We start from the raw sequence: 21390 nt of genomic DNA, 5'->3' as shown, positions 1-21390 counted from the left end.
AAACGCATAACATACAATTTTGAAAACACTAGTAAGATCGATCGAAAACTTACTTCAAAACCTGATCAGATCTGAATATAGCCTTTTTGACCCATTAAACGATGTTATATTGGAAAACACGAAACACGAAAGTTGAAGATAACGAAAAGACCTCTCCGAAAAGTCCAGAATCACTGAATTCCGACTTACGATGAATTTTCTACGAATTTTACAAGACTGCTGATTTTTGCTGAGAAGAGCCCTACGAATTCTTATATAAAAAACGAGAAAGACGAATATGGTGTATTTATAACGATACAAAACCCTATTTCTTAACCTACAAGTTATCCATATTAGAATCTGATCCAAATTTTAGGCCCATTAGTCTAATTAAATTTTAAATCCTAATCTTAATCAAATTTTAATACTATTTTCTATTATTCTATTATTAATCGAATTCTAAAAAATTACGGAATATTACAGAACTCAAGTTATTTCATTCAACTATACAACCTCTTACCACTACACCATATTGTCACATGTGCTTTTTATCATACACATAATATGTAAGTCTGCTAAATGAATATTTTATTTAACTTTAAAGATACTTACTTGAATTCCGCAAAAAAAAGGATAGTTAGTTGAATATTTGTACAGTTAATTTTAAAGAATTGAATTCCAGATATAAAATTAGGCATAATACATAAATGGATTGTTATCTTATTTATTAATTATTTTTTAGTTTGAAAATATATCTCATATATTTTTAACATATTTTTTATTATAAAAAGTAATTAAAATGTACATATATAATTTTTAAAAAAATATTGAAACTAGAATCGCTTATATATAAATAATCTATGTTGGTATTACATATTTAGATAAGTTTGAATTATAATTAGTCAATGCATTTTAGAACCTGACCCATTATTCAAAAAATACTCGAAATTTGACTACATGACCCGACCGAAAAACATCGTCACATTCTACATTTAGTACATTTAAATTACAAGCTTGGCGAGAATATCTTACCAATAATGTGAAATTTTTTAATATTTTATGTTAATATAAATTAATGTGTTTGAGGTCTTTATATGATCAAGTCAATTGATTATTTATATTAAAATTACTAACTTCACTGGTAACGCATTATTATTTTTGGGATTTGTCCCGATTTTAAGAATATTTGAAATGAGCTCTCACGAAATTTGTTAAAACTAAGATGATATATTAAATCGATTTATTTTTCATTTTTCACTTAAAAAGCTAGCTTTTTAAAAAGAATTCTTTTAGATCAGCAATATTCATTGATCAAGATAATATTGTACAAATATTTTGAATTATTCAAATAAAAGTTATATCTATACTATTGTAGCATTTGATTAAATGCATTTTATATTATTTAAGAAAAAAACATATATTGTTCAATAATCTGAAGGAATTAACCAGCTCAAATGATATTTTTAAAACTTCATCGAACTGAAATTTTTTAATTTAGGAGAATAATATAAAATGTTATCAAATTATTATATGAAGAAATATTAGAGTCGTAATGAAAGAAACTTAAAAACGGTTTAAATAACGATATAAATATAATTTTTCTTTCGAAGTCTTTAAAAAAAATCATGAATATCAATAATAATTCTTAAAAATATATAATTCATTTTTATGTTACAACCATGATTGATACCCGGTTGCGTAAAAAATAGATATGGATTGTTTGTCAATGATAATGTGAATACCATATATAAATTATAGCAATTTATTTATTACATAATTTTAATTTTTGAATAATTATAAATGCATGTTATTTAAGTAATCAATTGTCTCACTAGCTGTTAATAATGATTATATATGTACATAAATCAGATATTTAGCATAAAAATAATTGAAACCGTCATAATTTACTAAGAGATGTAATATACAATAATTTACATGCTAACACACACACATACATATAACTTAATCTTGCTTTATTAACAGTAGTGTAAATACAAACTAACATTTTCCCATAAATACATATGTTGAATTTCAAAAACTAATATATTTTATTAAAATCAACTTTAATATTAACAATAATGTAAATTTTACATTATTGTATATTATGATTGCAAGTCATTCTGACTACAGTTATGCATTTTTTATCTTTTTAAATTGAGTAAGTTAATTGTAAGTTATTAGTGAACTAAATAATAATATAGAGCAGTACATATAGTTTATTTAAATAAAATTCAAGATTTTGGTCAACTCTGTATTCAACATATATGTTAATTTTAACTTTTTATTTGTAAACATACTAACGACATTCTATAGATTAAGTTTAATCGTTTCGTTTTAAACGTACACTTACTACCCTGTTTATATTCATTCATTAAATATAAAATAACGGGTAAGAAAAATATAATATAATAATAGTTGAGGGGATATTATAATTGCATGATGCATAAAAAAATTCTCTAAAATGACATGTGCCTCGCACGGGTTATTATGCTAGTTATTTCTTAAACTCCTAACTTTAACACCCCCTTCTTAAATTTAGAAGGGAGATATTACTCAAAATCCAAAAACCTGCAACAAGAGCACTAATATATTTCTAACAATAATTTAACAGTCTAAAATCTCCAAAATAATATTAAATCTCTGAAATGTCTAAATCAATAATATAAATGCTAAAATCTCTAATAAGAAATTAAGTCTAAATAATGATAGAAGTCTGAAATCCTAAGAACGAAATAAAGGGAAACTTTCCATCACACAGTACCAGATCCCCCTAAGCACCTGCCAGAAAAAGAATACGGCATGAGCCAAATGCCCAGTACGGATTTGAAATTACAATTTATAAAACAAGAGATCAGATATAAATAATCAGCAATTTATAATAAAACAACAATTTTAAAAATAAGTAAGGCTGAAGCAACAAGGGCTAGGATATTTCATACTGAGATCAGAACAGATACAAATCACAAATCATAGGGTACCTAATGCGTGCAACAGAATGGATAACGTGTACAGCATATACAACGTCACCACAAATCAAATCACAAATCAAACTCTGGGTGCACCCACGTATCCTGAAACAAATATCAATTGCGCAAAAGCTCCTCCCAAGAGCTAACAGAAGGATACGCCGTGACCAATCACACTGTCACGGAAGTGTCATGTCACTGGTGCCGCAATGACATGGCTGTAGTACCCCTACAGCTGGTTAACTCGGTATACCCTATATCTCTAAGGGTTCAAATAAAAATATTCTCGCAAATTTAAAATCACCAGATACAGGTAATTCAAATTTCCAGGACAAAGGGTGTCATAAATAATTTTTGAAAATCGCATAAACAGATATCTAAAATTTTCCAAATCAAATTTTAAAATAATTTTCGGAAGTTAAAATGATCAGATAATATTAACGGAGCAAATAAAATATGGAATTGAGTGAATCAGAGATATTCAATTCTAAAATAAGTAGCGCTGAATAAAAATGGGATAGAATCCGTACCTTAAAAATCGCAACTAAAATCACTAATAATATCGACAACTGATCCACTAATTGCCTGCTCCTGGTTTAATAACAAATTTATAATTTATAATTAATAATTAATACACATTCATTTTATACTTCCTTTTATTACTAAAATAACTTTACCCGACAAGACTTAATAAGTAATTAGCTAAAGTATTACTCCCTCCGTCCCTCCCAAATGTTTACATTTGGGTGGGGCGCGGAGTTTAAGAAAAATGATAAAGTAGTGGAGAAAAGTTGAAAAAATGAGTAAAGTAGTGGGACCGATTAATATTATATGTATAAAGTGGGTATAGTGGAGAAAAGTAGTGGATGTAGTTAATTTAAAAATTATAAAAACTTTACTATTTTTGGAAAATTTTGAAATGTAAACAATTGGAAGGGACATCCTAAAAAGGAAAGTGTAAACAAATGGGAGGGACAGAGGGAGTAACTTTTAACATCAATAAAATCATTGTTTTGACAATTAAGCATGAACACAAGCACATGACCTGTATTTGCACCTAATCAAATAGACTTACTAAACATCGGTGGAGAACTTGATTGCTTGCGGATATCATAGTCATGGACATTTACCATCAAATTAACTCATATATGTACTAATTTAAAATAATATAGTAGTCAATATAAAGATGACGATCTAAATAGCAAATAATATAAAATCAAGCACGTGAAAATATAGGTTTGAATCACTAGACTTTTAAGCAATTAATTTAAGATCAAATATAAATTGATACCAAGATAATGACCAGACAATCATGTTAATTTACAAAGCTTATTCGATTTGGTAAATACTAAGTCTACCTGATTACTACTACACGTGATTTATAAATAATATTAATATTAATAAAGAACAATTTATAAAACTATCTAAATTTCGCATATCCTGTAATTACGACGAAGTAAAACATAGAATGGATTTTCGTTTAATCTCTACAACAAATTAACAAACAAACTCGATAATTGAAAACGTAGATTTATATTATATATATATAACTTTGTAAGATAATAATTATTAAAATAACAACTCCCACATGTCGTATGGCCGAGCTTGAACACCATGAAACACAAAAAAAATAATATAATTAAAGTGACATAAAGATGCATAGGTATCAATATCATATTGATATTAAAGATTAATACTATAATGGTTTACCAAAACATGTTACGAATAAAGTAATGATAGGGATCAGATGTATACCTTGAATTTTAATGTATGAAAAGTAATAACTCAAACTCTCTGCGCTATTAGTCTCCTAGCTTCGCCTACTCTCTGCTCTTCTCTCCGTAAAAGTTATGCAGCTGATTTATAACTTTTAATATTAGGGTTAATTTATTATATAGACACAAGTCACCTATTTTTTTTCTGATTAGTAATTTAATCAAATATCTAATTCTCTCTTAAACCAAATTATTATTATTATTATTATTATTATTATTATTATTATTATTGTTATTATTATTATTAATATTACTATTATTATTATTATCACTAATATTACACTAACGCTCCTGAACGTGGCCAGATAATCGGTTCCATCAATGGCTTAATCTGTCTAACTTACAAAAGAATGTTTTTGTTAGAGAATCCTGCCATGGGCTTTAAGACTATAATTCCACCTCATTACTGAGAATGAACTTGAGGTGGTTGTTTGCTACGGAGACCATAAAGAAGGTGTTGTTTACACTCCCCATTCCGATTTGTGGAATGGACTTGATATCCCTGATACCTTCTCTGGTAGAAGTATCATGGGAAATACTGCTATCATTGTGCAAAGGTTCCCTTAACGGACTGGTCTAGTGGATATGACAAGTTTGTACTTAAGTTTGATACAAGGTCAGTTCTTAAGCAACGTCATTAGTACATAACCAAAGAAGTTTAATTTTACATACTGGGCGGTTAGAAAGATGAAATTGCAAATTTACCTGACTATAGAAAAAACTGGACTCTGCTGAAAGGATATATTATTCTTAAACCAATCTCAACTTCTATTAGCATCACTTAAAAATCATATTAAGCAGTCATCTAAGGAAGACCAAGTTAAATGAGACAACTACCGAATTACTAAACACAGATAAGTAACCACTACTATACAATATTCCATTTCAAACAATTAACATTAGAGTAAATAAAGATGTTTGACATAACGGTCCTGTTATTGAAATAATATTGAAATGGAATTGCTAAAATATCGAATTAAGGTAGAAATACTTGCCTGGTATGCACAACCTGCTTTCTAACTTTTTCTAGACCGAAACTCCTGGCCACTCATACTATAAATATAAAAACTATTTTTAATAAACCAGACAAAACTCAGTCGACGTAATTATACGTCTCAACGACTAACGTCTACCTAATCGTTTATATCTAGTCATGACATTTGAAACAGTTAAACAAATAACACGTATGTCACGTAGCACATGATCGTGTTATTCAGATAACAAGTAAGTCGAATCGTCAAAATATAGAGTTAGATATCTTTCAAATCGAAATCAGGTCAAAATACGGATTTTCGATGATTATCCGACTGAGAACAACTTGCAAAATAAGCGACCTTTTGATACAAAAAAATTTATGCCTCAAAAGTATTTTTAATAAAATCGGAATATTTTTCCGAGTCTAGACGCATTTGTTCGTGTTAAACGGATGAACAATCTATTTATTACAGATTAAATAAGAATAATTCAATTAATAATAATATTAATTGAATATTCAATACCTTAATAAATTTTTAAAAGTTCAAAATAATTTTTAAAATAGTATTTGGCTTAATTATAAAAAAATTATACTTTATTTAACTATTTATTAATAAAATTAATTGATTAAATGAATTAATCAACTAATTAAATCAATAAATAACTACCTAAAATAAATTAATCAACTAATTAAATCAATAAATAACTACCTAAAATAAATTATAAATTAATAAATCAATTTAAGATTTTCAAAAATAATAAAATAAATAATTTTCTAAAACTAAAATAATTCAGTTAATTATTTTAAAATAATTAACCAAATTAATTTTGATATTAAAATCAATTTTTGGAAATAAAATTTTAATTTTGATTTATTTTTAAAACAAAAATTCCAGAAACAGGACTTGAAAATGGATTTGGGAATTTTCAGAACAAATATGGGTCGGAACCAGGTCAAGGAAACGGGTTAGAAAGAACACAACCGGATTAAAGATTCGGCCAGGACTTCCCAGATTCCGGCGAACAGTTGTTTCCCGGCCATACCAAGACCGTGGTAAGAAACACGGATTTGATTCGTTTTTTCGACTCAAAACCTTCACAGAAACTCTACTATCTTCTTGCAACTAACGACGTCAACAAGCCATCCTTAGATTGTCTTCCCTGACCACAAACCGAGAGTTCTCGGACCAAAAATCGGCGATAACTCCGGTCAAACTACAACCTCGACCAAAACAGAACTAATAATGACAATACTTATTTCAAAACGATCATTAGGTTCATACAAAATCAACCCACCAATTATAATTAACAACCGTGCAGTTATGGCCGAAAAATTAGAAAACGATAGTGGCGGCGTCGTTCCCGCTGACCAACAATTCAGATCCAAACAACAATAGTTTGTACACGAATCAATTGCAAATTAAACAATTTATTCAATTATGATATTAAAAACAAACGATTAACAGATAACAAACCTCCAATTCGATTGAAATAAATAGAAATAAAAAATTGATTAACCTTGACAGGATTTGAGGGTAAAAACAGATTGAACGGGTCGTATGCTTCGAATTGGTTACTCGGGCTTTGGAAACGGGGATCAAAATCACCTTGAATCGATGAATTGAAAGTCAAGATCACCAAGAACATCAACCCTAATTCCCCTTTCTAATTCTCTGATTTTCCAGAATTTTTAGGATAATTATGCATATAAAATAATAATTTCTGCTATTTATATTATTCAGAAAATTATACCCCTAAAATCAATTAAGGGTGTTTTATCCCCTTAATTAAAATAATTAGCCCTGAAAATAATTTTATAAGGGATTAATTTTATAAATAATATTTTTAAATATATACAATATATATGTAAAAATTCCCCAAAAATTATAAATATTTTAAAAATGCCAAAATAACGAATCTTTGAAATACCCATAATTTTATAAAAATAAAAACATGAATTTTGAGGGCTCTGATGTCCCGGTAGTGGCCCAATTCGATGTATTTTTTTAAAACAAAATATTTTCTAAAATAATAACAAACCCCAAAAATAATTACTGAAATGCTAAAACACATAACATGCTATAAAAATGGATAACACATGCTACGTAAAGATAATGATGCTTTAAATTGTGTTTTTGAAATTCTGGAAAAATGAAAAGGTGCTGAATTAGGATAATAAAGCTTATATTTATTTATTAACCGCGTGATTATAGTCACAAAATTCCCCGAATATTACATTTGCTAAACTTGTTTTTGCCTTACAATGTTAAGGTTTTGAGCAATCAAAAAATGTGTATAGCTTGTTTATTAGAAAGGCCGGAGGCCGGTGGTTTAATAGAATTGTTATTGTTTATGTGGACGATATAATTCTTACTGGTACCGATACTAAAGCCATACTTAACCTTAAGCATCATTTCATGGTCGTTCATTGCTTATCAATGAAGTCATGTTCATTTCCCGATAGAGTTTTCGATGTGAGATCTGTTCGTATTAGTTTGGAGTCCATTTTGTTGGCTGATTTAATGGAGCAATACAATTTTTATTTTGTTTCAGAAAAATGAAACACGTCGTGAGTGAATATGGAATCTGATAGTCCATTTCATTTGTTTTTTCAATTCTGACAAGCATACTAATGTATATGATTATATTTTTAAATACCACATAGTAAAATATGTAACCGAATAAATCTTAAAATATATTTATTAAAAATATAAAAAAAATACCATGTTATTATATCAAAATTATCTTTTTTAAAATTTTATTTATACGAAAAATAATTTATTTTGTTTTATTTTACTTATTATTATTATTATTATTATTATTATTTTAACCTACCGGGCTACCCGCTCGGGCAAAAATCTGCACGTAGGGCAGTATTCTAAAAATCTCCGATTAATCCTTAAAAAATATTTGACTGATATATTTTTTGAAATCCGATTGGAATTTATAAATTATTTTTGAATTATATATTTCATAGTAAATAAGGTAAATATATTAAATATTATTAAAATATTTAAATATATTCAATTTTTGTTCTGATTAATCCCCAATTTGCCGATTAATCCATAATCGGTACATAAACTAATTAGTACTGATTACCGATTTTTACAATAATGTGTACGGGTAGTAATCAAAATAGGGAAAAAACACTTACATAAAAAGATACTCTATAAATATATAGTATTTGTTAATTATCATTACTATAAATAGTTTCCAAGTTTATGGTAAAAAGAAGAAGTTTCCTAGTAGCCGACACAAGTACAAGTTACAAGTGTGTGGCCGTGGGTTTGGACTTCGGAGATTGGAGAACAGTATATGACGAGAACTGTAGCAAGAAAACCTAATTTGAGGATCCAAACAAAGTTACGAGAAATCAATCTATCTACCTCGGATGTTGTCGTCAAGGTAACCTCAAGCTCACTATCTGGCTTCTTATTTGTGTTCTTATTAGTATGTGTTGTCTAATTATCAACAGTCATGTCTACTTTGTTAGCCCTACCCGATGATATAATTGTAGGACATGTATTAACTCGATTGCCAGCAAAATCTCTAATACGATTCAAATGTGTTTGTAAAGCATGGCTTTACATACTCTCCAACCCAGATCCCCATTTTGTCACTACCCATTTAACTCACACCTCTCGAAATCCTGATTATGAGTGCCTCATAATGTCAGTAAATAAATTCGTTCGATCTGTAAGAAGCTTATCTTTCCCTCACCGACGACACAGCCGTTGGGTGGAAATTCTCAGCAGGTCCAGATTTGCATATACTAGCGTTCATAACGCCCCTGAACATAGCCAAATGATTGGCTCCATCAATGGTTTAATCTGTCTTACTTACAAACGCATGTTCTTGTTCTGGAATCCTGCTTTGGGCTTAGTTAAGACTATTCTTCCACCTCAACCTTATTACGGAAATAAAAACTTTCTTATGAAGTTATATGGATTAGGTTGGGATCATGCTGAGAGTGAATTTAAGGTGGTTGTTTGCTATAGAGACCAAACATTATTACATGGTGTTGTTTACACTTCTAATTCAGATTCGTGGATTGGACTTGATATCCCTGATACCTTTTTTATTAGATGTATCATGGGAAATACTGCTACCATAGTGCAAGGGTGCCCTTATTGGACTGCAACTACCGGATATGACAAGTTTGTACTTAAGTTTGAGAGTGCAAGTAACCACTTTAAAGAGTTCATGTTGCCTTCTCAAATTACTCGCACACATAGATATAATGTTGTCAATATAAAGGATAGTCTTGCTACAATGGCGTACCTCCAGCTTCCAGGTGCAATGGTAGATGTATTCCATCTCGATGAGGAATATGGTGTTTGGAGCAAGACTTACACTCTTGGACCAATTCATTGTTGCTTGGCTACGCTTTCACAGTGTTTTAAGTATGGTGACGAGGTTGTGTTCAACTTTGCCAAGCTGTTGTATGATCCGAAAACACAAGGAATTAAGGTCATAGGTGATGGCCATTGGGATTTTGTCAGTGGCTATAGTTATACACCTAGCCTAGTGTCTCTTCTTGGGATGAAGTCGTTGCATACAGAAAGTCACTGGACATCATTATCAGCAGTAGAGAACTCAGTGGTTACACCAGCACAACTTTCCTTGAGATTAGTGTTTGGCAGATTATTACTCAGGTGCTTCGGATGTGATTAACAGAGCTTATTTAGCCATTTATGTATTGTTGTGATATATTAGTATTAAGACTAAACTATGTCTTACTTTTTCATAGACTGTAAGCAAGTCATTGGAGACTACTGCTTTACTGCAAGTTGCGTAGTATAAGATTATTGTGGATTTTTTTGTCGTATGTATTGTGATGGTCGTTGTGTAACTTTAGTGAAAGTACTTGCTAATTATAACAAAAAAAAAAGCTATTTATAATGAGATGCAAATTCAGAACTATTTGTTCAGGTTTAATGAAGCTTATGCGAAGCCATACCATTTATCATTTGCTGTCTAAGAGTATTAAGTATGAGGTAAATAACCCATGTTGAAGTATCTTTCTTCAAATTCCTTTCCAAAACAGAGACGAACACTCACACAATCACAGCTCCAGTTGAAGATATTAATGATATTCGAGAGTAGAAAGCTGAAGATGAAATAATAGATTACCGAAGTGAAAGCAAAGTTCTAAGATGCATCGTCATATTGGAGTCTATGCCTCAAGCAGCGATAGCGATTATGGAAAGGATCACTAAATATACTCTATATAGCATTTAGTATTAGAGAAATGAAACTAAAAACAAATTGCAGAGATCCGTTCTTGTAGTTTAAGTGATTTAAGTGATGTTCTAATTCAAAACACACCTAACCAAGTCAAACAAGAGTTAAACAGTAATATGATAAGTACAAGTAGAAGACTTGAAGGTAGACTAATGTCTAGAATGCTTAACCGCTAAGGTAAGCGATCAACAATGAAATTGTATGAAGGCTTTTAATATTAAGTAAACCCCAAGAAAAAGAAAAACCAAATTGGAGTCGGAGATAAAAACGAAGATCATGTGGCAATCAATGTAACTTGCTGGGAGTTTTCACGATTCACACTGAATTATGTCCTTTGAGAACAAAGGCATATGGATTTGGTTGGGATTACGAGGAGAGTGAATGGTTGTTTGCTACGGAGACCAAACGTTATTAATTCCGATTTGTGGAATGGACTTGATATCCCTGATACCTTCTCTGGTAGAAGTATCATGTGAAATTAGTACCTCGCCCGTGTTAGGCATGGGAAACAAATTCATTCATTTTGTTATTATTAAAGTTATAAAATTTTTAGCAAATCACTAAGAATTCAAGATTCATGTAAGTTATAAAAAAACTTGACCAAATATTTGGTGCTATCTCTATCAGTCTTCTTGTTATCATAAGATAACTTTATGATACGAGTTTAAATATAAATTTAACCTATATGAAAGTAGGATTTAAATTTGTACTATTTAATTTATTCACATGAGTGAGACTTCTACCATCCATTTCATATTCATTTGTGAAATCTTGTGAAGTGTCATCTCAAAACAGTTTAAAATTTTTATCAGTGAAATCTTTCTGCACATGTGTATTTATATAAAAATCCTAAATTTATCCTTGTTTGAAATTTGAATTTTAAAATTTACATAAAAGTCAAGAGATATGTATGTAGCTATCCTAAATTAGTGATAACTTTTAAAAGTATGTTATAAAAAATATTTCATAGTTGATTATAATTTTGAAATTTTATGTATTATACAGTAACAATTTAAATAGAACTATATTATACACATATCTGTAGAGAATTACATAACAAAGTTATTCAAAATTATTATATATTTGAAAGTTCTAAATATTGGACGCTTAGTAAAGAATAAAAAATTGTCATATATATATATGTATGTATATATATAATTTTAGGTGTTGTACTTTTTTTAAAAAAAATTACTATTATGTCCCATTTCAAAAACTGATTTATGTAATTTTATTTACAATTATATCCCATTTTCAATTTTTTGTATAATTTTAGATTAACTATGATTAACTTCGCAATTTTATAATTTTCACCGACATATATAACCTTAAATTATTGTTTGTAATGTACATGATATCATATCAATGTACATGATTTTTTTTATAAGTATTTATAATTTTTAATTATATTTTTATAGTTTAATTTTTGTTGATAAAAGAGAAGAAGTCAATATTTTTGAAAGCTTCAACTTATTATTCTTGTAGAAAGAAAGTCACTGGATACTAAAGTTAGTATGTGGACGCTTAAAAACATAAAGTGTTTTTTACGTTATCATCAAATCAACAAAATATAAAAAAATATAAAAAAAATGTTTGTACCTTTCATATTATTTCATAGAATGAAAAAAATATAATATATTTGTATCTTTTTCTTTAAAAGAACACAGGTGATGTAAATTGGGAAGTGATCAGGTGATGCCTTAGAAACTAACTTTCATAGGGATATTTTGGTTATAGATACTAGACAAATATTTATTTTTATAATTTAAAATATTAACATGAGTTAAAGATGAATTAAAAACTAACTAGAGAACATATTTATAATTATTAAAAGAAAAGGGACATGACTCTATAATTTGGGATAGATTATACAAATTCCCTTTTTTTAATAGTCAAATGTATTATACATATTTATGATGCACTTGAAACTGCAGTTTAAACATAAAGCTAACCGTGTATAAAAGTAGAATTTGAATGTGTACTGCTTAATTTATTCACATGAATACAATTTAATACAAACCTTTCCAATGATGATGGAGTGAGACTTGAACTATCCATTTCATGTTCATTTGTGAAATTGATCTTGTGATGCTCTTCTTAAGTGTCATTCCAAAGTAGTTTAAAATTTTTATAAGTGAAATCTTTTTACACATGTATATTTATATAAAAATCCTATCCTAGTCTTATCCGAACTTATCTTTTTGTTTGAAATTTGAATTTTAAAATTTAAATAAAGTAAGAGATATGTATGTAGCTATCCAAAATTAGTGATAACTTTTAAAAGTATCTTATAAAAAAGAATTTCATAACCGCTTATAATTTTGAAATTTTATGTATTATATACGGTGACAATTTAATTAGAACTATATTATAGATATGTAGAGAATTACATAACAAAGTTATTCAAAATTAATATATATTTGAAAGTTATAAATATTGGATACATAAGAGTGCTAGATAGAGATAAGAAAATTGTCACATATATATATATATATATTTATATAATTTAAGGTGTTGTACTTTTTTTAATAATCAAATGTAATTTTGTGTTTTATATTTTTTAATATTAAAATTTAATTATTATATAAGTTCTAATCTTTAAAATTTATATTTTTTTAAATTATGATGAGATTATTATATAATAATTTTTGATATTTTTATATATAGTTACAGATTTTTAAATAATAACTTCAAAATATGACAAAATTAAAGAATGATTTTATTATTCTTTGCATTCAATATCTATCAGAATTAAAAAATGATTTTATATATACATTTTTCTATTACATAAGATAAGTAATAAGCTATTCCGAAATATTTTTAATAAATTAAAATTTTCTTAAACAAATTTTAACTTTTTACTAATGCCTAGTAGGACTCCGATTAAGCTACCATAAAAAATTTGAGTGCAAATAATTTGTTTAGCATAAAAAAACAAAAAAAAATACATATGCACATTATAATAATTTAAACATGTTTTGACAATTTTACCCCTACTTTCGTTAATATTTAACAGAAAATTTTAATGGTTCAAGTAAGGAGCCCTACATTATATAAAGAGTTTGTAAAAGGGTCCCCTTATTGGAATGGTGATAGGGGATATGGAAGGTTTGCAGAGTTAAGGTACCAGTTAAAGAGTTTGTGTTACCTTGTTAAATCACTAGGAACATATTTACATTCTTGCCAATGTAAAGAATTGTCCTACTTTGATGGTTTACTCTCCAGCCCCATAAACATTGGTCGATGTATTTCTTCTTCATGATAAATCTGATGTTTGGAGCAAGACCTGCACTTTTGGATTTAAGTATGATGGTGAAATTGTGTTTGAAAATTGTAGGAAGCTGTATGATCCCCAAACAAAAGGGATGAAGATTGTAGGCTATGGTTGGTTGGTGGGTGTTTATCGGTGGCTCTAGTTTCATGCCAAGCTTAGTATTTCTCCACCTCCACGGGATGGAGCAGTTGAATACACAAAGCCAATGGAAATCAGTAGAGGTGCAAATCTCAATGTTGACACGCAAACAAAACCACCTGAGATTACTATTTAGCAGGTTTCTTAAGTGCTTAGGTCGGGATTTATCTGGATATATATATATTTGAAATTTTAGTTTCATTCTTACTTTCAAAACATAAAGATTTATTTGTTTTCTCACAGCCTCTAATAAAGCCATGGGAGATCAGTTCGCATGTTTCCTGAGTTGCAAGCTACTGGTAGAAATTGAGTTGTATGGTAATGATCGTCCTACATTTTCTGTGGCTGCAGTGTTTCTTCCAGTTTTGCTAATAGGGACTTGATTCCTCTGATTCAAATTAGATTGCTGAGAAGATGAGTAAGACGGCACAACCTCTACAGCCTTAAAAACACTATGACAACTGGGACAACGGATGGGAGAGTCAAGGTATACTCTCAAGTACTCGTACTGCATCTTGCAATGATTGCAGATAGTCCAAAAGGCATCAGGTCTTCGAAAGGTCCGAGGGTGAACAGAATATCCTCTGAGTTGTTGGCTGTAAAGGTACCCTATTTGTAAAATTACCAACTCCATTTGAATTTGAAGCTGAATATGGCCTTTGAGGTTGTGTCTGCACTCTCTGTTGTGATCCTATAGTGCGCCTCCTTTGGTTTTAAGCTAACCTCCCAGGGATGTATCAGTTGGACTTTCATTTTTAATTGATGATAAACTTAGTCGATGCTAAAAGTTAAAGAAGAAAGAAAGAAAGGGCCATCACAACAAGTCATGTACCTTCCGAAGAAAGAAACAAATGAATTACAACAAACCCTGTGTTTTTTACCAGGTCAGAATGATAGTCAATCTTTCAAGAACTGTCCTTTTAATGGCGTAAATCTTATTGGGATAAAAGTTGTGCAACATCTTTCTGAAGCTTTAGAAACCAGGTTTATTCGACGAACATTTGTAATTTGCTTTTATTCAATTGACATTGGGTGTACATTCAACAAAGCTTGTGTTTTTTTACTGTTATAAATTATATAAAGTAACTATGTATACATAAACAATTTTGAGCACCGCAACAATAAACATAAATATTCTCTGTTATGGAAATTGGGTAATTTTTTCGATAATCGCCCAAATCGATGATGGCCGATTCATTAAATTACCGATAAAATTATTCGATTTTTCAAAATTGCCCTATATGTCACAAATCGATAACTCAGCTGATTAATTTCGATTTCCGAAATCTAATTTAAAGATGTGAATTAAAATAAAACAAATTCATAAAAAATTCAATCAAGGAACCAAACTAGCACAATCACAAGAAATACCCAATCCTGGATTTCTGCATGTAACTTGCAACATAGCAAGCACCCCAACTGGTCATAAAAATACTTTATTAGTTAAATCCAACCTAAGCACCCAAGTAATCTGCTGAACAGTGATCTCGGGTGACTTGGAAACACTGGGCTTTCCACATCAGGTAATCTCAAACTATTATTTTGTGTATGCAGAGGCTCCATTCCGTGAAGAAACGCCAAGCTTGGTGTATAACTAAAGCTACTGAGAAAATACCAGTAACCTTCGCCTAAAACCTTGATCCCTTTTGTTTTGGGATCATACAACATCTTGGCTTCATTGAACACAATCTCACCACTATACTTAAAACCTTGCGATAACTGACTAGTATAACAATGAATTGGTCCAAAAGTACAAGTCTTGCTCCAAACATCAGATTTCTCGTCAACATGAAATACATCGACTAATGTTCCAGGGGCTGGAGAGTACACCATCATAGTAAGACAATCCTTCAGATCAACAAGAATGTAATAATACATGCCGATAATTTGAGAAGGTAAAGAAAACTTTTTAAACTGGTTACTTCCACTCTCAAACTTAAATTCAAATCTGCAGTCCTCCTTACAACCAGACCAATAAGGGCATCCTTTCACAGTGACTTCAGGATGTTCCCAAATTTGTGCACTAGAGAAAATATCTGGGATAGGTAGACCATTCCACGAATCAGAATTAGAGGTGTAAACAAAACCTTGGAGTGAATTTTCAACTTTGTAAGAAATAACAATCTTAAATTCACTCTCTACATAATCCCAGCCGAATCCGTATAACAGTTTACTGACCATTTTATTTTCCGAGTAATGTTTAGGTGGAACGACAGCCTTGCATAGACCCGTAACAGGATTCCATAGCAAAAACAAATGGTTTGAAGTGAGGCAGACTAGTCCATTGATGGAACCAACAATTTGGCAGTGTCGAGGGAAGTTATCAAGGGGAGTATACGAAAATCTCGATCTGTTGAGAATATCTATTGAATGACGATAGTTCTTTTTAGTGGATATTATGAGATACTCATTGTCAGGAATTTTAGAGGTGCGAGTTATTTGATCTGAGTTGCAAAGTACGAATTTCCATGATTTACAAACACATCTAAAACGTATCAAAGATTTTGCTGGCAATCGAGTGAATACATGTTCTATAATAATATCTTCAAACAAAGTTGACATATACACTATTGATTGGATGACACTAACAACTAATTAGCTAGCTGCTAAGTACGAGGAACACAATTAAAGAGGGGATGTATACCTACCATGAAAGAAAGTATTGAATTATCTGAAATTGTTGATGATTTTGTATCCTCAAATTAGGTTTTCTTGCTTTGGTCTCTGTGGTTCTCCAACCTCTGCTCCACACCCTTGTGTGTGGATGTGTTTGTCTAGGTGAAAAAAATATCCCTATGGCTTATCTCTTTTCCAAAGTACATTATTTTTTTCCAAAAAAATAATTAAAAATTAGTGCTATTTATATAAAAAGTTATTTCAGAAGAAAAACTTATTTGATAAATTGTCCCTTCAAATATATTTTACAACATAATAACAAATTTAACTATGATATCTAACTTTTAATTTAGAATAACTAAATATATATTTATTATTTTAGTTGCTGTAATATCAATATTATATTCTTGATTTAACCATATCTTACTTGATTTGTATATAAGCATCTACATAAAACTGAAATGAAGCTTAAATTCTACATACTATTTAACAAGCTTTGCAGGTGTTTATTTACGGTGAATTGAATTGATAAAGAAGGGGAAGTCTAGGTCTATATATACTAGCTAGCCTGTCACATTGTCATAACAGATTCTGTTACGATAAGTTGGTTTACTTGTCATACCAGTTGTCACACTAGAAGAATATAAAATATTGAGTACTTATACTATAACATTCCCCCATTTGTTGAAATTGAATGTGCCTGCCTAACATTCAAACTGGAAAGAATGGACCAGTGAGCATTACGAGGAAGACCCTTGGTGAAAATGTCAGCCAGCTGGAGAGTGCTAGGAACAAACACAGGTTTGATGAGATTTGAATGAACCTGTTCCCGAACAAAATGATAGTCAAGGGCAAAATGCTTGGTTTTAGGATGGAAAATCGGATCAGCAGCAATGTCCAAAACTGCTTGATTGTCAGAGTGAATGGTGGTCGGCCTTGGCTGAGGTATCTTCGATTCAGATAAAAGAAGATGAAACCAGGACAAGTCACAAGCGGTATCAGCCAAAGAACGAAGCTCTGCTTCAGCAGTAGAGCGGGAAACAACCTGTTGTTTCTTGGAGGACCAATTAATCAAAGAAGTACCAAGCAATATACAAATGCCAGTGACACTTCGGGAAGAATGATGACAGGATCCCCAATCACTATCACAGAATGCCTCAAGATGAAGGGAAGGACCAGAAGCATAATACAGACCTTGGAAAGGAGTCGCCTTTAAATAGCGAAGAACCCTCTGCACAGCAGTAAGATGTGGCACTCGTGGAGTTTGAAGAAACTGACTTACATGATGCACAACAAAAGAAATGTCAGGACGCGAAACGGTTAGATAAAGCAACTTGCCCACAAACTTCCGATAAACTGAAGGATCTTCTAACAAGACACCATCATTACTAGAGAGTTTAACAGTTGAGTCCAAAGGAAGAGAAAGTGGTTTAGCGTGTTCCGGACCTGCATCAAGAAGCATGTCATGGACAAACTTGTGCTGATGAAGAAATAAACCTTCATTAGTACGATATATCTCCAAACCAAGATAATATTTGGCGAGGCCAAGGTCCTTGATAGTGAAAGATGAATGAAAAATAGCTTTAACATGATCAATTGAACCCTGATTAGTACCCGTTAATAAGATGTCATCAACGTAAATCAAAGCAAGATAAAGGAATCATGTCTTGTGAGAATAAACAAGGAATAATCGGCAATTGTCTGAACAAAACCCAATTCAAGCAAAACAGTGACCAATTTCTCAAACCATTGCCGAGAGGCTTGTTTTAATCCATAGATAGATTTGAGCAAACGACAAACAGCTTTTGGAGTCCCATAAGAAGGGTGACCTTTAGGCAGTTCCATATTAACTTCCTCGAACAAATCACCATGAATGAACGCATTGTTGATGTCGAGCTGGTGAATAGGCCAACACTTAGCAGAGGCAAGGGCAAGAACAGTACGAACTGTTGACATCTTAATGACAGGAGCAAATGTGTTATTGTAGTCCTCACATTCGATTTGGTTATAACCCTTAGCAACAAGACGTGCTTTGAATTTGTCAAGTGAGCCATCAGCAAGATATTTAGCACGATAGACCCATTTACACCCAATTACCTTTTTACCAGGTGGGAGAGAAACAATTTCCCATATTTTATTAGTTTCAAGGGCTGGAAATTCTTTTTGCATAACTTCGACCCAACGAGGATCAGAAGAAGCTTGGGCATATGTAGAAGGTTTTTTGACAGCAGTAACAATACTAGTAGCACAAGCATAGACCGGAGAAGTAGAAGCTGAACGGAATAATGAGAAAAGTTGTACTTAATTGCATCAATGGGGCAATTAAGTAAAACAACATGAGCTTGAAGAACAACATAATCCCGCATCCAAGTAGGTTGAACCTTTTGGCGAAGGGAGACTCGAGTGGGTATAACAGGATCACGAACAACAATATCAGTGTTTGGAATAAGAGGCTCAGAATGACTGGATGAAGGTGAAAAAAATGGACCAGAATCAGGAAGAGAAAGATCAGAAGATAAAAGATGATCAATAGGAGTGGAGCAAGAATCTAGTTGCAAATTAGGAACCTCAAAAAAATTGAGATGAGATGGATACAAAATAGGATTATTAGTGTCATGAAATGGAAAAACATGTTCATGAAAAATGACATGTCGGGAAATATGTGTAACATTGGAAACAGGGTCATACAACTTATACCCTTTTTGATTAGGTGGATAGCCCAAAAAATGGTTTTGAGGGCTCGTGGAGCCAATTTATCAGAAGTATGCACAGACATATATGCAAGACAACCAGGAACTCGAAGAAGGGTGTAATCAGGTAGAGTGTTATACAGTTTCTCATAAGGGCTTCTAAAGCCTAACACTGAAGTAGGGACACGATTGATGATATAGGTAGATGTCAAAAGACAATTGCCCCAAAAACGTTTAGGTAATGCAGCTTGAAACATCAGTGCACGAGTCATTTCTAAGAGGTTTTGATGTTTCCTTTCTACTCATCCATTTTGTTGGGGTGTAGAAGGACAAGAGGATTGATGCACAACACCATGAGAATTAAAAAAAGAAGATAGATCATGATTCATAAACTCGCCTCCATTATCAAAACGAAAAATTTTAATAGTGGAATGAAACTGATTATGAACATGAGAAAAAAAATCTTTGATGGATTGACAAGAATGTTGTTTCGTTGGTAACAAAACAGTCCAAATAGATCGTGTGCAATCATCAATAAGCGTCAAAAAATATTTACATCCATTATAAGTGGGTGTCCTATAAGGACCCCAAAGATCACAATGAATTAAATCGAAAGGAAGTAAAGCATGAGAAATACTATGCTTAAAAGGTTGTTTACATTGTTTTGCCAAAGGGCAAACGGTACATGGAGTAGAATTGGTAAATTCAAGAACAGACATTTTTAAAATAACATCGACAGGAATATGGCCTAAACGCTGGTGCCAAGGAGTTGTTGAAGATGACTGTGAAGAAGAGCAAACAGAAGTTGATGAAGAAATGACAGGATTGTTGACAAGTTGGTATAGGCCTCCAATCATTTTACCAAGAACCAATGTCGTGGTCTGGGATTGGTCCTGCAGATAACATGAATTAGACTCAAACCATATCTTTGAATGCAATTGAGAGGAAAGTTTACTAATGGATAAGAGGTTAAAGGTGAAAGTGGGAACAAAAAGAACATCTGTGAGAACTAGAGGGATAGAATGTAGTTTAACAGAACCGATATGAGTTACTAAAGCTTCCTCGCCATTAGGAAATTTGACAAAGAAAGGAGAATCAATACAATGAACATCATGCATATGTGTAAGGGTGCAGCACATATGATTGGTAGCACCGGTGTCTAAAATCCAGACATGCTCAGAAAAATTGACTGTAGAGGTTAAGGAATAAGCAGTACCTGCTATAGTGGATTGAAAAGTAACCGGAGAACCACCAGAAGACTGATTTGGTATGTGAGAAATTGAAGCATTGGGAGACTTGTTGAAACACTGCATTAAAGAATTTACCTGATGTTGTAAGGATTCCAATTGAGAAGATAAAACAGCATTAGAACTAGTATGATCAGGAAGAGGCTGTGAAGCAGCATTATAAGTGGTTTGCACAACATTGGCATGACCAGTCTTTGGAGATTGTGAAGAGGAGAATCTAGTAGTAGGTCTGCGTTTTACTCGATTGTCTGGATGATTGGGATGTTCAGGAGGATACCCAATAAGTTTGTAGCATTTCTCTCTGGTATGTCCTTTGAAGTGACAATGAGAGCATTTCTGTGAGGCAAAAGGTTTCTCTGTATATTTAAAGTGAGAAGAACGAGGTGTGTTAACCGCCATAGCAATAGGTGAGATAGATAGGGACAAACCATGAGTTTGTCGTTGCTTTTCCTCCTGTTTGATTAACATAAAAGCCTGATTAACGGTTGG

The 21390-nt window shown here is 31.3% G+C and overlaps 1 protein-coding gene across 1 annotated transcript; it reads left to right on the top strand.

The window, feature by feature from the left end:
• The first annotated feature begins 8943 nt into the window (after positions 1–8943).
• LOC141693414 (F-box/kelch-repeat protein At3g23880-like) lies at positions 8944–10545 on the top strand. Its single transcript, XM_074498516.1, has one exon. It carries the CDS (start codon positions 9173–9175, stop codon positions 10367–10369), a length of 1197 nt encoding a protein of 398 aa, XP_074354617.1. The 5' UTR covers positions 8944–9172; the 3' UTR covers positions 10370–10545.
• Positions 10546–21390: the final 10845 nt, after the last annotated feature.

The sequence above is a fragment of the Apium graveolens genome, chromosome 10 (genome assembly GCF_009905375.1).
Source record: "Apium graveolens cultivar Ventura chromosome 10, ASM990537v1, whole genome shotgun sequence".
NCBI lineage: Eukaryota > Viridiplantae > Streptophyta > Magnoliopsida > Apiales > Apiaceae > Apium > Apium graveolens.
The sequence above is the reverse complement of the archived record's forward strand: the minus strand, read 5'-3'. Positions and strand labels throughout refer to the sequence as shown.